This window comes from Trachurus japonicus, chromosome 12, assembly GCF_045865225.1.
Source record: "Trachurus japonicus isolate A0001 chromosome 12, Traja_1.0".
NCBI lineage: Eukaryota > Metazoa > Chordata > Actinopteri > Carangiformes > Carangidae > Trachurus > Trachurus japonicus.
The window spans coordinates 16,658,188-16,674,405 of NC_140918.1; the positions used below are offsets into that span (position 1 = coordinate 16,658,188).

At 42.4% G+C, this 16,218-nt stretch overlaps 1 protein-coding gene across 1 annotated transcript in view; it reads right to left on the reverse strand.

Moving 5' to 3' along the window:
- The window catches only part of tnksa (tankyrase, TRF1-interacting ankyrin-related ADP-ribose polymerase a), an 87,740-nt gene that overhangs the window by 6,233 nt on the left and 65,289 nt on the right, over positions 1-16,218 (reverse strand). Inside the window, exons 16-26 of the mRNA XM_085793543.1 lie at positions 16,050-16,215; positions 11,064-11,283; positions 8,674-8,783; positions 7,370-7,558; positions 6,694-6,774; positions 5,504-5,690; positions 5,311-5,390; positions 3,127-3,247; positions 2,040-2,137; positions 966-1,040; positions 765-870 (exon numbers count right to left, since the gene is read on the reverse strand). Of these exons, the coding sequence (XP_085649669.1) occupies positions 765-870; positions 966-1,040; positions 2,040-2,137; positions 3,127-3,247; positions 5,311-5,390; positions 5,504-5,690; positions 6,694-6,774; positions 7,370-7,558; positions 8,674-8,783; positions 11,064-11,283; positions 16,050-16,215 (1,433 nt within the window). The remainder of the gene's footprint in view (positions 1-764; positions 871-965; positions 1,041-2,039; positions 2,138-3,126; positions 3,248-5,310; positions 5,391-5,503; positions 5,691-6,693; positions 6,775-7,369; positions 7,559-8,673; positions 8,784-11,063; positions 11,284-16,049; positions 16,216-16,218) is intronic.

Below are 16,218 nucleotides of genomic sequence, written 5' to 3' on the forward strand. Positions count from 1 at the left end.
GGAAGTGACTGAGGCTGCAGGGCAGATGTGATCAAAAGTTAAATCAAGAGAAAAAAACTGTCACTAGGTGGGACGAACTGTCACATGCATCTCCAGCCTCTGTGGATTTTCTGGTCTGTTTTTTTTTTTTTTTTTTTACCAGGCCATAGAGCCAAATCAAACACTCACGTGGTTAGCAAAGTGGATACACAGCTGACAAAAAATGTCACATGACAGCAGTGTTTACGTGGTTTACAGCAGCCGACCAGCAAATACACAGACTTGGATGCCTGTACCAAAAAAATGAAACAAAATGTACAGGGCAGCATTGTGATGCTGTCATTAGCGCTGTTTCAGCTTAGCAAGTAGGGTCTGGGTTCGATTCCCAAGCCTGGGGCATTTCTGGGTGAAGTTGGCATGTTCTCCCTGTGTCTTTGTTTGTGTCCAGCTTCCTCCCACAGTCCAGAGACCTGCACATTAACTTAATAGGCGTCTCTAACTTGCCCGTTCACGTGAGTGTTAGCCTGCCTGCATTATCCTCTCTCTATGTTGACCCTGTGATAACCTGGTGGCCTGTCCGGGGTCACGGGTTGTACCACATCCTCGCCCTATGTCAGCTGGGAGTGGCTCTACGCCCCAATGACCCTGCACGGATAACGGAACATGTAGCCAATGGACTGATCGATCGATTGATGAAATATACACATATATTACACTATGTAACAACCCACAAAAACGTTGTATGCCCATGAAGGTGAGGCTGTCACATATTGTATTTTTTTTACCATGAAAGAGCATGCGCTCGTTGTGGTGGTTGTGATTCTCATCTGCGATCTCCTTCTGTCTGTGGGCGTATCTCTCCCGAAGCTTCTTATTCACCACCTTCTGAATCTGCGATCAGAGAGAACAAGTACAGTAGTACGTGTAACTTCTGCTGTGAATTAAGAATAAAAATGAATTGAACTACAGTAGATAGGAGTCCACACCTTGATGATGTTGTACCGGCTGAAGACTCCGCCTGCGTTGCCTCCGTCGCGGTGTTCTCTGATAGTGCTCTGTAGCTGAGGAGGAAATCAACAGTCAGATGATATTTTTTAAAAGTTAAAAGAATAAATGTGTGGGGTATAAAAAAAAACAACACATCCTAATGTGAGGCTGATTCCATGTGTGTTGATCATAATGTGTGATTCATTACAGCTCTCTGGACAGCATTAGCGGACTCACTGATAAGTCATTTTCATAGCTCACACCTCAGACGAGCCTCTACAAGCGATGCCTAGCGACCGGCTCAAAGTACAAAATTCATCTCCTCGATCCCGCGAAGGCTCATTATCTGGTGTTTTGTCTGTTGCCGACTACTGGCTTAGAAAATATGGATCACAAGAGCCATTTTGTCAGTGATAAAGTGAAGCAGCAACTCACTCAATCGGAGCGGATACCTCGACGATGCCTGTGGGAAATTTAGAAACAATGCGGCCGCTGCAAATGTGCGGCGTCAGCAGCGATAAAGACGGAAACTGCTGCATTCGGATTTACGACGTGATGGAGCCGTTGGAACGCATTTCACGGCGATGTTCCTGTGCGGTTGTGAAAACTATTTATCTTGCTAATGACCGAAATTATTGACGTCTATTAAAATTAAATTCTGGTGTGAATATGTGAAAAAGCAGTTTGCCAACATTTCAGCACAGTCCACGGGGAGCTCACGCCAATCATCTTCCAAGAGCTCACGTAAAAAACTAACAAACTACGGTTTAAATTACCTGTTAAATTCCTGTTAACATCTGACGGTCCTCATTAATTTCATACTCATTCACTCTGATATCTGCTGTCTCTTTGAGTTACTGCTTTCATTTACAAGAGCAATCCAGTCAGCACAGCAGTTAATATGGAGCCGCTTTGTGTTGTGCTGCTGTAGACAGACACACTGTGGTGCGTCCTCAGCCAGATGGTTGAAAATACAAATGATGCACAAATTCTACCACCTGAAAAGTCTGTTTGTATCAGTGTGCATGTCTTGTTTTTTTTTGTGTAAATTAAGGATGCATGTGTTTGCATACTTCCTCCTCCACCGACTGGAATTCCTTGTCGTCCGGTGCAAGGTCGATCAGCACGGTGCCTTGACTGGAGCAGTGGAACGTCAGGTACGGGTTTGCACCTACAAACACACATTTTGTCTTGTTCAGCAGCCCAATTTAAAATCAGAGCAAAACATGATGAATTCATTAATCATGTTAACACTTCATGCTTATGACCTAAGCGGCTCATTTTGCCATAAATTACAAGTATATTCATGTACATAACTAAGAGATTAGATATTAGATATAGATATATTCCTACAGTGAACAAAACAATCGGTAAAAGAGCATTTATGTTTAAAGCGCCATCATAATTGGAATAATATTCCATTAAACATATGCTCATTGACTTCTTTTCATAGGTTTAAATCTTCTTTGTCTTCTTATTTTGAGTTAAATTGCACATGTTTCAGATGATGTTATATCAATATTATTATTATAATATAACACGCTGTAATTTCAATTTGCAACATTATGTTATTATTATACTTTTTTTTTAGTTCTACTAGGCTATTGCTATGGCCATTTGTGGCCATCGAGAGGTTGTGCTTATTCTTTTACTCATCCTAAATCCTCTCTCAGACATGGAAGCTGACAGTGTCTATTGTCAGCTTATATATATATATATATATATATATATATATATGTGTGTATATATATATATTTACTATATATATTTTTTTATATATATAAAGACTCATTTGTCTTTGTTGTTGTATGTCTGTAGATTGTTGATTGTGTTTTGTCCCTTTATTTTTGTTTGTAATGTATTTTAGGACCCCCTCGAAAACGAGAGGATTCCTCTCAAGGGGTTAATCCTATTAAATACAATTTCTGAATGAATATATATATCAATATTAAAATTACAGTTCAAGTGTTAAGCTGCTAAAAAGCATTATTATTTCACTACAACACAATCTCGATCTCTCTCTATTTGCCTCCAGCCTTCAGCTTGTAAAGGCTAATTAAAGCTCAAATGTACAAATGTGCTGACATTTCTGTTAACTAGTTTCCAAAGTTTCTCATGGTCCTTTCGTGGTTATTTATGAGTGTGTGCGCGTGTCCTGACCTTGCTGGCCTCCCAGCAGCCTCTCGATGCCCTTGATGAGTTTGTGTCTGTGACCGTAAGCGTTGATGCCGATCTCTTTCAGCTCCTCGTGACCCATGTCTGCCAACACGTCCAGTGAAATCTGCCCCAAAATCAACAACAACAACAACCAAGAAGCCATGTCAATCTCGCTCATGTTTCTTCCTGCTGTCAAAATAACACATTGTAATAATGTCAAATATTGTGCACCAACCACACGATCTATATTTTTAATTATATACTGATTTAATTTAAGTGTAGGAGTCAATGGAAACATGACAAGGTCTCTCTCTGCAACTGCAAACTGCCAATAATCAATAATAATGAGTTCAATGATCTAAAACATACTGCAAAGACAGGTAGTCTGGCAAATATTCATGAGAGAAAGACATAAGCTGCCTGAAGAAAAGGTCAATGAATAGTTGACAATAATCAAGCTATTGAAATGCAAATTGATGATGGTGAGTTTGTTCAGGAAGAACAAAGATGAGATTCATGCTGGAAGCCCAGATTACTCCACTTTTCAGACGGTAACCTTTACCTACTTCCCTCTGTGCTGCTGTGATTACTGTTACAGGTGTAAATCATCGCAGCCTCAATAAGTCTGCTGAGGAAACAACAGCAAACACTTTTTTTTTTTTCCAGAAACCAAAAGTACGTATTAAATCGCAGCAAAGAGATGAAAAGTTCATCTCTTCACCTCTGCAGAAGCCTGTTTTTGTCTCCCTACCAGTTTGTGTCACACGCCAACGTGATGCAATCACCTCAAACACCTAATAAAAGTCACACATCAGCCCGGCTGATGTTTCAAGCCGACACCTCAGTTTCTTTTTTAAAGAGCTGTAAAAAGCAGGAACAAAGCAGTTGTCTCTGTGAATAGTGTTTGACTCGAACTTCCATCTGTGTGACGTCTACTTGTTCTTCCAAGACTTCAGGTTCATGACTGAGTAACAATAACATTAAATGGAGCTAAATTAACCTCATATGTTGCATTAACTGTTGAAAAAATCATGGTTAAACCTTTCTACTGTACTAATCTTCACCCACAACTACAAAGTCTGAGTGAAGAGGAAGTGAATTCACACTTAGGCTGTAAATAAAGATGGGCGCATCCTCTGTGATGTCCCCCACTGATTTCAAAAGAGTGGTTTTAAAGCTCAGAGCTTGTTGCTGAACCATCACCATCTTGGCAGCTACTCCAAATATGGGCATAAAGGAGGAAAAGGCAAAGAAAGGTATCATCATAGTTTAGTTTATGATGAAGGAGGGAATTGGCTGTATCAGGCTATAAACACTTTTATTTCTACTGTAAAGTTGAACATTTTAACACAAGAGACTCAACAGTCAGATATTAATGGTCATTCAAAGAACTGCACTTTTTAGCGCTCATGTGTTGGATTTATTTTTGAGCCCAAGAGATTTCTGCTTGGATTGAGCGTTATTAATTAAAACAGTGAGAATAGATTCAATGTTTCTTTATTTTTACCACAGTTTTGTGATTTCCATTCCAGTTTTGAAATAAATGTGCTTTTCTGTTAACACCCCGCTGAAGCTCGCTTCCCTCTCGCTCTTGATCTGAGTATTAATGAAGACTTGATTCCTACAGTGATGTTAACATGACACACACACAAAACCCATGTGCTCGCACACATGCACACACAAACACACCCCTCTTTGCTTAGCCTTTTGCCAGCTGTCACCTTTCAGTTTCTATTTCTATCACCGTCTCTTTCTCTCTCTGTCTGTTTTCTCCTCTTTCTGTCACCCCATCTGTCTCCATGACTCTGTCTTTCTATTTTCTCCATCTTTCTCCTCAAGCATCCCTCTCCCTCTCTCTGGTTATTCCTGTTTGTTCTCTCTCTGACCTTCCTCTGTCTGCAGCGCAACCCACTCCAACTAATCCTCTGTATCGCTCTATTTTGTTCCGCTTTTCTAAAATTAACCATCACGAAAACAAAACTGACAATGGAGTAAAAGCAAAAGGAGGGAAGATGATAAAACAAATTAGTTTACAACAAGGCCATTTACAAAAAACTTATTTTATTTAGTTGCCATTTGAAGATCATTTTGAGGTCTACTACCCCTTCATTTCCTCACACCATTCACAGACAGATTAAGTGTACAGTATGCGTGTGTGTGTGTGCGCGTGTGTGTGTGTGTGTGTACCTGTTCCCGCTGGAAGATGTCTCGGAGGTGTTCGAGCCCCAGGCTCTTTAAGAACTGGTTGATGGTCATGTCGAGCAGAGCTGCAGGGACACAGTAATGTCAGCCTCAGCTATTACATTTGTTTACATTCACTACACCCATAACAAAACAACCAGCTCGGTCTAGGACTGTGTGTGTGTGTGTGTAAACGTACTTTCTCCTTCTTTTCTGTCGGAGCCCGATGCTCCGTCTGCAGTTCCAGTGGCTCCGGCCACTGTGATGTCACCGAGGGGTGTGGTCAGGTTGTCTATGCTGCTGGCTGCAGACAAGCAGGAGGGGGATGGAGAGGGCGAGATGACCACGCCCCCTGCTGCACCTCCACTCACCACACTGGCACTCACCTGGTGGGAGGGACGAGATTTGTTTTAAAGGGCCAGAAAGTCAAATTTTTTTGTTTGCTTATTTTAGCTTTCAAAGGTCAAATATAAACAGTCTTCTGCACCTTTAAAGGGATATGCCAACATTTTTTTTTTTTACGTGTCTTGCCTTACTCCCGAGTTCATGACAAGCAGATAGACACCATCCTTTCGACTGTGCGTGCAGTAACGAGGGAGAGCCCGTATCGCCCGTAATTAGCTTAGCTCAAACGCTGGAAGTGTATAGGTAGTGTTAGCCTGCCTCCACCAAAAGTTATCAGAGACACTCTTCAGCAACTCTAAATGGACCGATCTTCGTCTCAGAGCTGACAAAACTCTCCGGTAAGGCATCTTGAGCGGTCAAATGCCGGTAACGGGACGAGATTGGTCAAAACGGAGGGTTGAAGCAAAGACGGTTTATTTTGGTTCAAGCTAGCTACATCGAGGGTAGGTTAGTTTCCTATTTCAAAGTAAAAGCACGTCTGTATGTAAAGGGCAACGGGTGTTTTATTTTGTGAAAGTAACCGGAGTGCGTTGGTCACAACGGCTAGCTTGCGTAGCCCCGAATGTTGAAAAAGTGAAATATTTACAGAGTTTAGAGCTAAAATTAAATCAGTTTCTGACTGCTGATTTCGGCTCAGGTAGGAGGCAGGCTAACACTACCTATGCACTTCCAGCGTTTGAGCTAAGCTAATTACGGGCGATACGGCTCCATCTCCCTTGTTACTGCACACACAGTTGAAAGGATGATGTCTATCTGCTTGTCATGGACTTGGGAGTGAGGCAAGACACGGAAAAAAAAATTTTGGTGTATCACTTTAAGCTTTAACACCTAATTGCTCCAGATTAAACTAAATACTCTCACGCTAAATGAATTGTGTCATGTTTCTTCTAGTAGAAAACACAACGTCTGGCCTCCACAGGACACGTTCCAGCTGAACGCTCTCTGTCTGTGCTGTACTTGTATTTAAGAGTCAGGATACTTTACCACAGTGGCCTGTGGCTTCAGACAGCTTGGCAGCGCATCTGGCGGCATGGCGTCAATCAGCAAAGCTCTGATGTCATCAGCCTGCGACGGATAAAAGAAACGAACAGACACTCCTTAATTACACAACTCAGTGATTGTACTTTTTCATACAGTATTTCTATGCGTATATGGTTTGAAATTAATGGTAGATTTAGATAATGCTGAAAGTCACCTAACACATTTGATAATAACTCATTTAGACAAAAACAACTAAATGGAAACACAGTGTCTTTGCTCTTTTTTTCCCCCATCGTAATCCCTGCTAATGAGCACGCTCTCTGACCATGAGCCAATTCAATCAAAGCACTAAAAGCAAAGCATCTCATGTTTCTACAAAATCCACGATGCACAAATAAACAGACTATTATTATGTGTTTTTTCCACAAATGTTAGAATCATAAGCTGCTCTTCACTTGCTGTGCCCATCGGCTGCAGAAGCGTGTTTTCAACTATGGTGCACGAAAACCAATTAGGAAGCATCATTACGTTGCCAGGAGTTAGGAAGCTACCTGCATCACCTTTCCCTCACGCTGCTCTTTTGTCTGCATAGTAAACCATAACCAACAGAACAGCTGTTGAATCTAATGATTTCCCATGTGAGTGAGAGCCAACTGATTCCTGTGAAAGCGCTGCGCACCGTTGCCAAGTCCAGCGGTGTTTGTCCTTCCTGGTTCTTCATAGTGGGATCGGCTCCATGGGCCAATAACAGGGCGCAGAGCTGAGTCCGTCCCTTCTGGGCCGCTTCGTGAAGGGGGGTAAACGCCCACTTGTCTGTGGCGTTGACACATGTGTTGTACTTGATCAGCAGGGCGGCTATGTCCACGTGCTGGGCACAGGAGAGGAGGTGACAACAGAGAGAAGAACAACAAGAAAAAAAAGACAACAGTAATAGAGTTTAATGAGAAGTAAAAAGGATTTAATGAGAGCAAATGTGTGAACTGTGGTGGATGAGTGTTGTAAAAATTGTGATCAGAAAAAAAATGTAATATGTTCTCTGGAACAGAAATGGTGTGAATTATTAACTCCATCGTGATTCTTGTTTTCCCCCTGGTCCTTCCTTTCTTTCCTTCACTGTTCTTTCTCCTCATCGTCTCCAGCTCCAAACACAATGGAGCTTATTTCTGGGAAACTGTGGGAGATGCCACAGGGTGTGTGTGTGTGTGTGTGTGTGTATCCCATAAATACAGAGCTCATCAAGTTTTCATTCAAACATGTGTTTGACTCTGTCAGTAGCAGAACGCTGTCTGTGCGACTCTGAGACAACAGAGGACTCCAGATGAGCCACAAAATCGCGCGCATGCTCCGCTTCAGAGACGTGAAACACTATTGATAACAGTGATCATTTCACGGGGGGAACAGAGTGGAAATAAGTGAGGTTCTTATTGAGCCTTATCAGATAGCTGCAGGTATTTACTGGTCTGTGAGCTGCACAAACAAAAGAGCTGCACAGCATCGCAGTTACTCAAAGCCCCAACCTGAATATGTGGATGTAAGCTCCATAATAATATTCTGTCACTCTGTCTTATACAAACCACACGTGATATGGACTTAACAGAGGGAGAACTTCATGACATTCAATCTAGTCAGCTAGAACAGGGAAGTATCCCCAAATGCCCAGTGTGACATCTTCAAATTGTTTTGTCCAACACAACCCAGAGGAATTTGCCCGACAATGTACAACTACAGACTCTCAAATTCAATTTATAACTCAGAGAAAAGCAGCAAACACTCAGAATGTGAAAAATAAAGCAGTGCAATATCTGTCTACTGATTAATTGTGAGTGAGTGACTATTGATTTCAATGTTACACTAGATGCATAATTGATACTTTTATTGGATGTAAATTGCAGATAGATATCAAATATAATAAGAGCAGCATCTGTGAACTGAACTGAACTGAACTCAGGGGTGTGTGTGTGTGTGTATGTGTGTGTGTCTTACCCCGTATGAAGCAGCATTGTGTAAAGGTATAAGCCCTCCTTTGTCCTGTGCATTCACATCGGCTCCATGTTCCAGCAGATACTCAGCTACCTCCAAATTGTTGTAGCCAGCTGGAAAGAGGCACGGGGGGTGGGTGGGTGGGTTGAGTTGTATGGAAAACACAGCAGGACAGAAAAGAAGACAATGGACAGAGGTAGAGATACAAAGAAAAAGGAAGGAAGGAGGGAGAGAGACAGACAGACGTGTGAGATGCGGCACAGCAGCATATCATCATCTTCTCCTTTTATAAGAAAGTACATCCACGCAGAGGGTGAGTGGGCGTGTGTCTAAGTGGCCACATCTATCAACATATATACAGTATACTATTACCGATATATTATCTTTAAATAAAGTGTAGAAAATAAATAAACAGGCAAGTCAGTTTTGCCGCCAGAGATGGACGGAGGCGGTGATGGAGGAAAACTGGTAAAAGTGAAAGAAAACACTCGACTTCAACCTCCAGCAAATTGTCTGTGTGAAGTTAAAGGGAAACTGGTGTGAACCATTCACACTGCTGCTGTCACACAATCTCTCTGTGGTGCACAAATGTAATCTTCACAATTTATGCCAGCGATAGTCACAACACTTTCATAGAATCCTGACAGAAAATACAACAAAAGCACAAAGTTATAATATCGACCATTCTCTGTTCGCTCTGTCTATATGATGTGAAGATATACAAGTGATTGTGTTTTGTTGTGCGACTGTGATAATAAATGTTGCCTCACTTTCTATTTTTTGTATTTGTTCCCTTTTGTGCTTTGTGTTTACAGCCCCGTCTGTGCTTTGGACAGAGAGATGACGTGTGTTGTGGTTTTTTTTTGTTTTTTTTTTCATTTTTATCAGCGATTGTATCAGCTCAGTATTTGTGAATCTCAATATGGATTAGTGTGTGTTTGTGTTTGTGTGTGTGTTTATGACTGTGAGCCGCTGCCGCCGCAGCAGCATGATGTTTCTCTTGTTATCTCTGAGGCTGATGTTATCGTGGTCACAGATACGGAATAAAAACATGAGCGTGTTTGTGTTTGTTTGTGTGTGTGTGTGTGTGTGTGTGTGTACCTTTGAGGACCTGAATTATCTTTGCCATCAGTGTTTAAAAACTGCTTGAAGTTTGTGAGAGATCCAAGGTGAGCTTAACGGCAATATAGTGCAGTGTTGACAGTGGCAGTCTATTAATTTGGTAAATGATGACATATTCATAGATCAATTTCCTCATCTGACTCTCAGGAAGGAGGCGGATATGTGAAATTTCCCTGAATGTTGACATTTCCCTTTGAGAATTATTAATCGTTAAACAACCAAATTAATCTAAATCTAGAATTTGACCAAACATCTTTCCGCATTACGGCCCCACGTCACAACCGAGTCATCTATCATTCAAAATAAAGGTCAGTCGGAGCTTTTCCCAGTTTTCAGAGCTCTGCTCAGCACTTATTACCCTTGTGTTTGCGTTTCTTCACAGCCTCCATATGCTTTAAAGAATTGATTTTTAGATGGTGCTGATAACTTTTAAGGCACTGCAGTGTGACGCCCCAGTTATATTTCAGACTTATTGATCCCCTATGAGCCATAACAAACACTGAGATGCTGAGGTCGGGGTCTCCTGGCTGCTCCCACTACACACTTTATTACCAAGGGTGTATTCATCTGGACCCTCATCTGTTCAGCTCCACGGCACGCTTTTAGTTTTCATTTGAAGTGACTCATCTTTATTTTTACTACTTTCATCCCTCTGCCTTGTTACCTCGTTATTCCAATACTGTTTCTCTGATTCACTTTGCTCTTATTACCGTGAAGCAAAAAGCGTTACTGTGTCAACAACCGGCCATAAACTTGGCCTGGTGGTCACATAAGGAAGTCTGTGTTCCACAGTGATATTAAATCTTAAGTGCGGTGCTGCACCTGTGCACTACGTGTGATGTCGGCTCGGCCACCTGAGTGTTCTGATAAGTGATCTAAGTGCTAATCCCTCTGCATGTGATTATTGATAAATTGCTGTTGCCCAGACCTGCCCGTCTCTGAACAGTGTTTTTACCCTGAAGACTTCACTGGCTGTCTGGTGTTAATTGCCTCATTCTTGGCACTGCTCTAAGCTAAAATCCCAAGAGGTCGGCTTTTTTTTTTTTTTTTTCCTTGAGATACTCAAACCGGAGTGATTGGCACCAGCAAATTCACCATGTCCAAAGTCACTTAAATCCTGCAAACTTCAGCCAAACAGCAAGTAAAAACTTCTGGACTTCTTTGCAAAGCTTTACATATTCAGAGAGATAAAGGTGAGCTTTGTGTGTGATGTGTGATATGTGTCTGCGTGCGCTGCTTTTGTGTCTTCATGTTTCCGCATGCGTATTTACCAGCCAGGTGCAGCGGGGTGGAGTTGCGTCCCTGCGTGTCCCGACAGTTGATGTTGTCTGGGCTGCAAAGCTTCTGCACTCTAGCCAGACAGCCTTTCTTAGCGGCGTCCAGCAGCGCGGCGTCTCCTCTCAGCAGGTCCTGGATGTCCGTGTCCCCGTCCTTCACCAGGTCCAGAGGCGTGTTCCCGTCGCGGTTCTTCTTGGTGGGGTCTGCTCCGTGCTGCAGAGAGGAGGAGAGAAAGAGGGAGGTTAGTGAAAAGATGCAGAGAGAATCACAACAAGCAGATATGCACACTCACATTTAAGGTTAATCCATCTTAAAAGTTCTTCTTTTTTTTTTTTTTTGGTGAAATGCCAAAAGCCAGAAGCTAAAGATTTTAGGGACGCCGACTGTCAGTAGGAAACATTAACTATCGTCAAATCTAAAAACTATCGGTGCTCAAAATCCCTCATGGTCCAGAAGCCGGTGGAGGAGCTTCAAGTGAGAGGAGGATGAAGGTAATTCACCAGAGAGAGGAAGAGAGGGAGAGAGACGAAGGTATAGAGAGGTGAGGACAGGACATCCAGTGAAGTAGAAAACACCACACACCCAGGAGACCGGAGAGGGAAGCAGACATTTTCATCGCTCAGCTGTCTCCTAGGCTACGGTTTAACTTGTCATTTCATTGTAAGTTTTGAAATCCGCTCATTAAAATTTGATGTTGTGGGACCACTCCCCCGGGCATCCACTACTGGCCTGGAAATGTCCGTTATACGTCTCCCATGGCTGTATGGATGGTTTCTTTCTTGTTTTGTTTCTTTACCTATGTGTTTTAAATTTTTCCGTCCTACTTCTCCATTTCTATTATCCCCACACTGCTGCTGTAATCACACTCTCCCTGTAATTTATTCACTATCGAGGAAAAAATTTGAATAGAAATAATTGGGGGACATTTACATATAAATTAATGTCAGTTTTGTTACTCCTTCATTGAATTCAGCCTATGTTCCACTTCTTAAAAGATTTGTAGTAGTGGAACATGAGAGGAGCTGGGTGCTTATCCACAACACCGACACTACACAGAAACAGAGACTAGAAGATTGTCTCCCCTCTTGATTGACAGTTGGTCATCACATCGGTCCCAGACCTCAAGTCGAGATCTGAAGTCGTTTTGAGTTCAGACATTTGATGCCAAGTGCTAATAAGACGGATTCTCCTTTAATTGAGGAGAAATTCGAATTCATTATGTGCTGGCACTGGAACCCTAACGAAAAGAAAATGCTAATGTGCATTTTGTATGTCTCACTATCCTTATAGCGCGAGCACATGCAGCAGAGTTTTATCTCGAGCACAAACCAAACACAAAAAAAAGGGGGACAATAGGAAGTTGACAACAAACAGAGAAGACAAAGGAAAACCTACTGCTGAACTCTGGAGTAGATTATTCAAAAAGAGAGAACAGTTACATCCCGAGGCCATGGCAGATTAACACCAAAGTGTGGGAACACTCTGTTACTTGCATGCATGCGTGTATGTGTGTATTTGCGTATGTGTGTGTATGTGTGTGTGTTAAAGGGGAAATGAAGGCGCTGCCATGTGTAGAGAAGAATCACAATCAAATCCAAGTGAAATGTGCCAGTAAGAGAATTTTTAACCAACCAGATTGAGAAGAAAAAAAAAACAAAAAAAAAGAAAGTCCACCCCGGACAATCGATCATCTGTCTGTGTTTCTGACCCTTTGCCTCCAGACCTCTTATTGCAAAAGCCAGACCAGCCATCAGATCAGTGAGTGTGGCCTCAGGGAGCCGCTGTATCTCTGAACTCCAGGACTGTTTCTGAGAGCGCTGACTGGCTGGGATGTATCGGCACATGAAGCTACACGCGGCTCACACACCGACACAGCAGCGAGTTCTTCTGTCTGTTGCATTTGGACTTAATGGCTTTGTACTGGCAAGAATCCGGCAATAAAATCCATATCCCTAGGGAAGGTGTGATGACGATATGATATATATCTATATATTAGAATATCAACACTTGAGTGATGTTAGTCCTTCTTCCTCTCCACTAATTTATCCTTTCCTGTCCTTTATTCCTTCACTTGTAACACACATCTGTTGCCAAAACTGTCAACTGCCAATACCCTGAACAACTGTTGCCATGTGGCTCTCGCTCCTGCCCCCCTCCCCTCCTTCTCAGACTTTGAATCAATCAATATCAGTTTGCCTATGGGGAGGTCAGGTCCATGGATGGCTGCATTTCACCTGCCTTTCATACATACTGTGTAATAGAGTGTTAAATAATAGATTTCACCTCATATTCTTAGAGAGACAGTCTCCATATTCTGGGCTTCACATCTCTGCTGTGTACATGGATTTGGGGCTTTTAAAAACAGTAAGACCACTCCTTCACATTCTCTTCTACAACTTGTAACATCAAAGCACCGTGGGGCACAAGTTGTTTTTCCGTTAACTAGTCGCATTGTCCCAGAAATGTTTTTTTTTTTCTTTCTTTCTTTTTTTTCCCTGAGCCAGAAATGACATTCTTTAATTGCTTTATTTCATGGGACCAAAAATCCCAGGATGTTTAATTAACGGCAATACATCAGAGGAGCAAGAAAATCTCACATTTTGCGAAGCAGGAACCAGCAAATGTTTGGCATTTTTTGCTTGATAAATGACTGGAACAATTAACCGTTATTTGAGTTGTCAGTTTATTCAGCACTACATCACTGGTACTTCCAGCATTACAACATTATTTACAGCAAAAACTCGCCGCCTGTGGGGAAATCACTCATGCCACACAGTAGTGGCCCGAGTGTGTTTGTTCCCCGGCTGTCTGTGTGGACTGATACAGAAACCAGTCAGACAGAGAAACATCCCACCCCACCCTGCCCGCCCACCCCCCTCCAGAGCTGTCACCTATCACCACACTGCCCACTCCCTGTCATCCCAGCCCCTCCGCTGACTGCACCATTCACCACATCCACGTCCACACAACCCACTGCATTATCGCTGTTTACTTTGTTTATTGCCAGCGCTGCGTAGTTACAGTCCCAAAGTGATAACTGCTGTGAACTGTTGCCTGCAGAGCCGTCTTTCACCACCTTGACACTCTGACCTTGTCAGTCCTACACAGGCTGCACTGATGTTTTTGTCCCCTTTGTTTCCATTCCTACTCATATGGCAGCACATTCAGCACTATTAATTGAAAAATATAACTGACAGGAAGCCATAACCTTCACCCTCCCCTCTGCCCTTGCACAAATCACTTTTTTCTTTTTGTTGTATTTTGATTTAGTAAGTTTTATTATTATCTAGTTGTGCTTGTTTGGATGGCTGTGAGCTGTGTGCGTTTGTGCGTGTGCGTTTGTGCCCTGTGTGAATTCAGCAGTGTCGATCTAATATTAATTTATGCAGCCCCATATGGCAACAACACAGTGGTGATGTAACCTTGTCTGGAGGTGTTTATGATTGGAAAAACAAAAACACATTCAGCTGTGAAACTGCAACATTTCACAGGACTCATTTAGACTCAAAGAGATGTGACGAACAGGTATTACACAACAGATATTTTCAGCCTCGTTATCTGATTGGTCGGAGTTTATCCCAAATGGAGCTGGAAACTATGACTTGTCGTGGGGGAGCACGACAAGTCATACCTGCGACTGAATGCTCTCTTCTGATTGGCTGGTGAAATCTTTCTGATGTTTTTTTACATCAGAGAAAATGCCAGTGTTTCACATCATAACTACCCAACTCCAGGCGACAACTCTGGTACATTTTGTTGACTTGTTCACATTAAATTTCCCTCATTTACAGCACAAACAAGCAGCCAGATGTCAGTTATTGCTTAGTAACAACAACACCGCGATGGCAGATTTTTTATTAAAAGACAGGACAGATTTCTGTCCTTGGAAACTGTGTGTAGGGGATGATAAAGTGTGTGTATACAGAAGGCAATAAAGCTGCACTAAGTCGTGAAATTTAAATGTTTGTATCTGGTAGACCAAATGATGTCATGAAAAGGTGGCTGCAGGCAGCTTTGCTCGTGTTTGTGGCGCAGATTTTACAAACTGCATCTGAGCAAGAGTTGATCCCACTGATCCCTGAGATCCACGCGAAAACACAAATGCATCTCTAAGGCTACACTCAGATGACACACATTACTGATTCATCGGCCAATTAACTAACTAAACTTTATCCCCTAAAATACCAGAAAACAGTGAAGAATACCAGGTTTCTCCAGTTTAATTCTTCAGAAAACCTGTTTTTGTCCAAATAACAGTCCAAAACTCAAAGTTATTTATTCAAAGGGGAACTATACGCAAGTCTGGTCCTTTCTCTCTCCTCAGCGCTCCCCCTACAGTTTGCATATTTTCATTCTCGTAAAAACTCACCACTAATCCCCCCTCCCTCCCTGGCCATGTGCATTTGTCTTCAAAGAAGACAGCAAGAAGGCAATCCGTAGAGCGATTTCTACCGAGGTGGGTAATATTAACAAGAGATTACGGATTACCAGGCACGTTTGTGTCGTAGTGACGTAAAGCAGTCCATGTTTCTCACAAGACAAGATTTGGGACACCGGGATGGAGGCGTTGATCTTGCAAGGTTGGTCTTGGCTAAAAGACCCTAGTTGGAAGGCAGAGAGCCTCCATTCTCCCCATAACAAGTCATTTAACCATCACAATTACTCTGAAGCTGTTGAATGAAGGTGCAAACCTTGCATAGTACATCTTTGATTAGTATAAAATGCTAATATTTGACACTGGTCTTAAAGAAGTTACTGAACTTTAGTGAGTGAACGTGTAGAAGACAAAATCATCTCAGTGCAGTGAGGTCAAGTTTTAACTTTCACCTTAATTGTTCCTGCAACCTCCCACATGATGTAATACTGGCTGTTCGTGAGGTGTTTTGTTAAAATTATTTAACATAATTTGTGATTTATCAAGTGATCTGTGTTCATGTTGGAAGTTAGTCATAATGAATTGGGGAACCCGCAGGTCTAACCTTGAGCAGCAGTTTGCAGATCTCGTATTTGCCCTTGGCCGCAGCTTCATGCAGCGGCGTGAACTTCCACAGGTCGGCCACGTTGACCGAGGCTCCGTGTCTGACCAGCAGCTCGGCCACCTCGTAGTGACCGTACGAACAGGCGTTATGTAGGGGGACCAGACCGCTG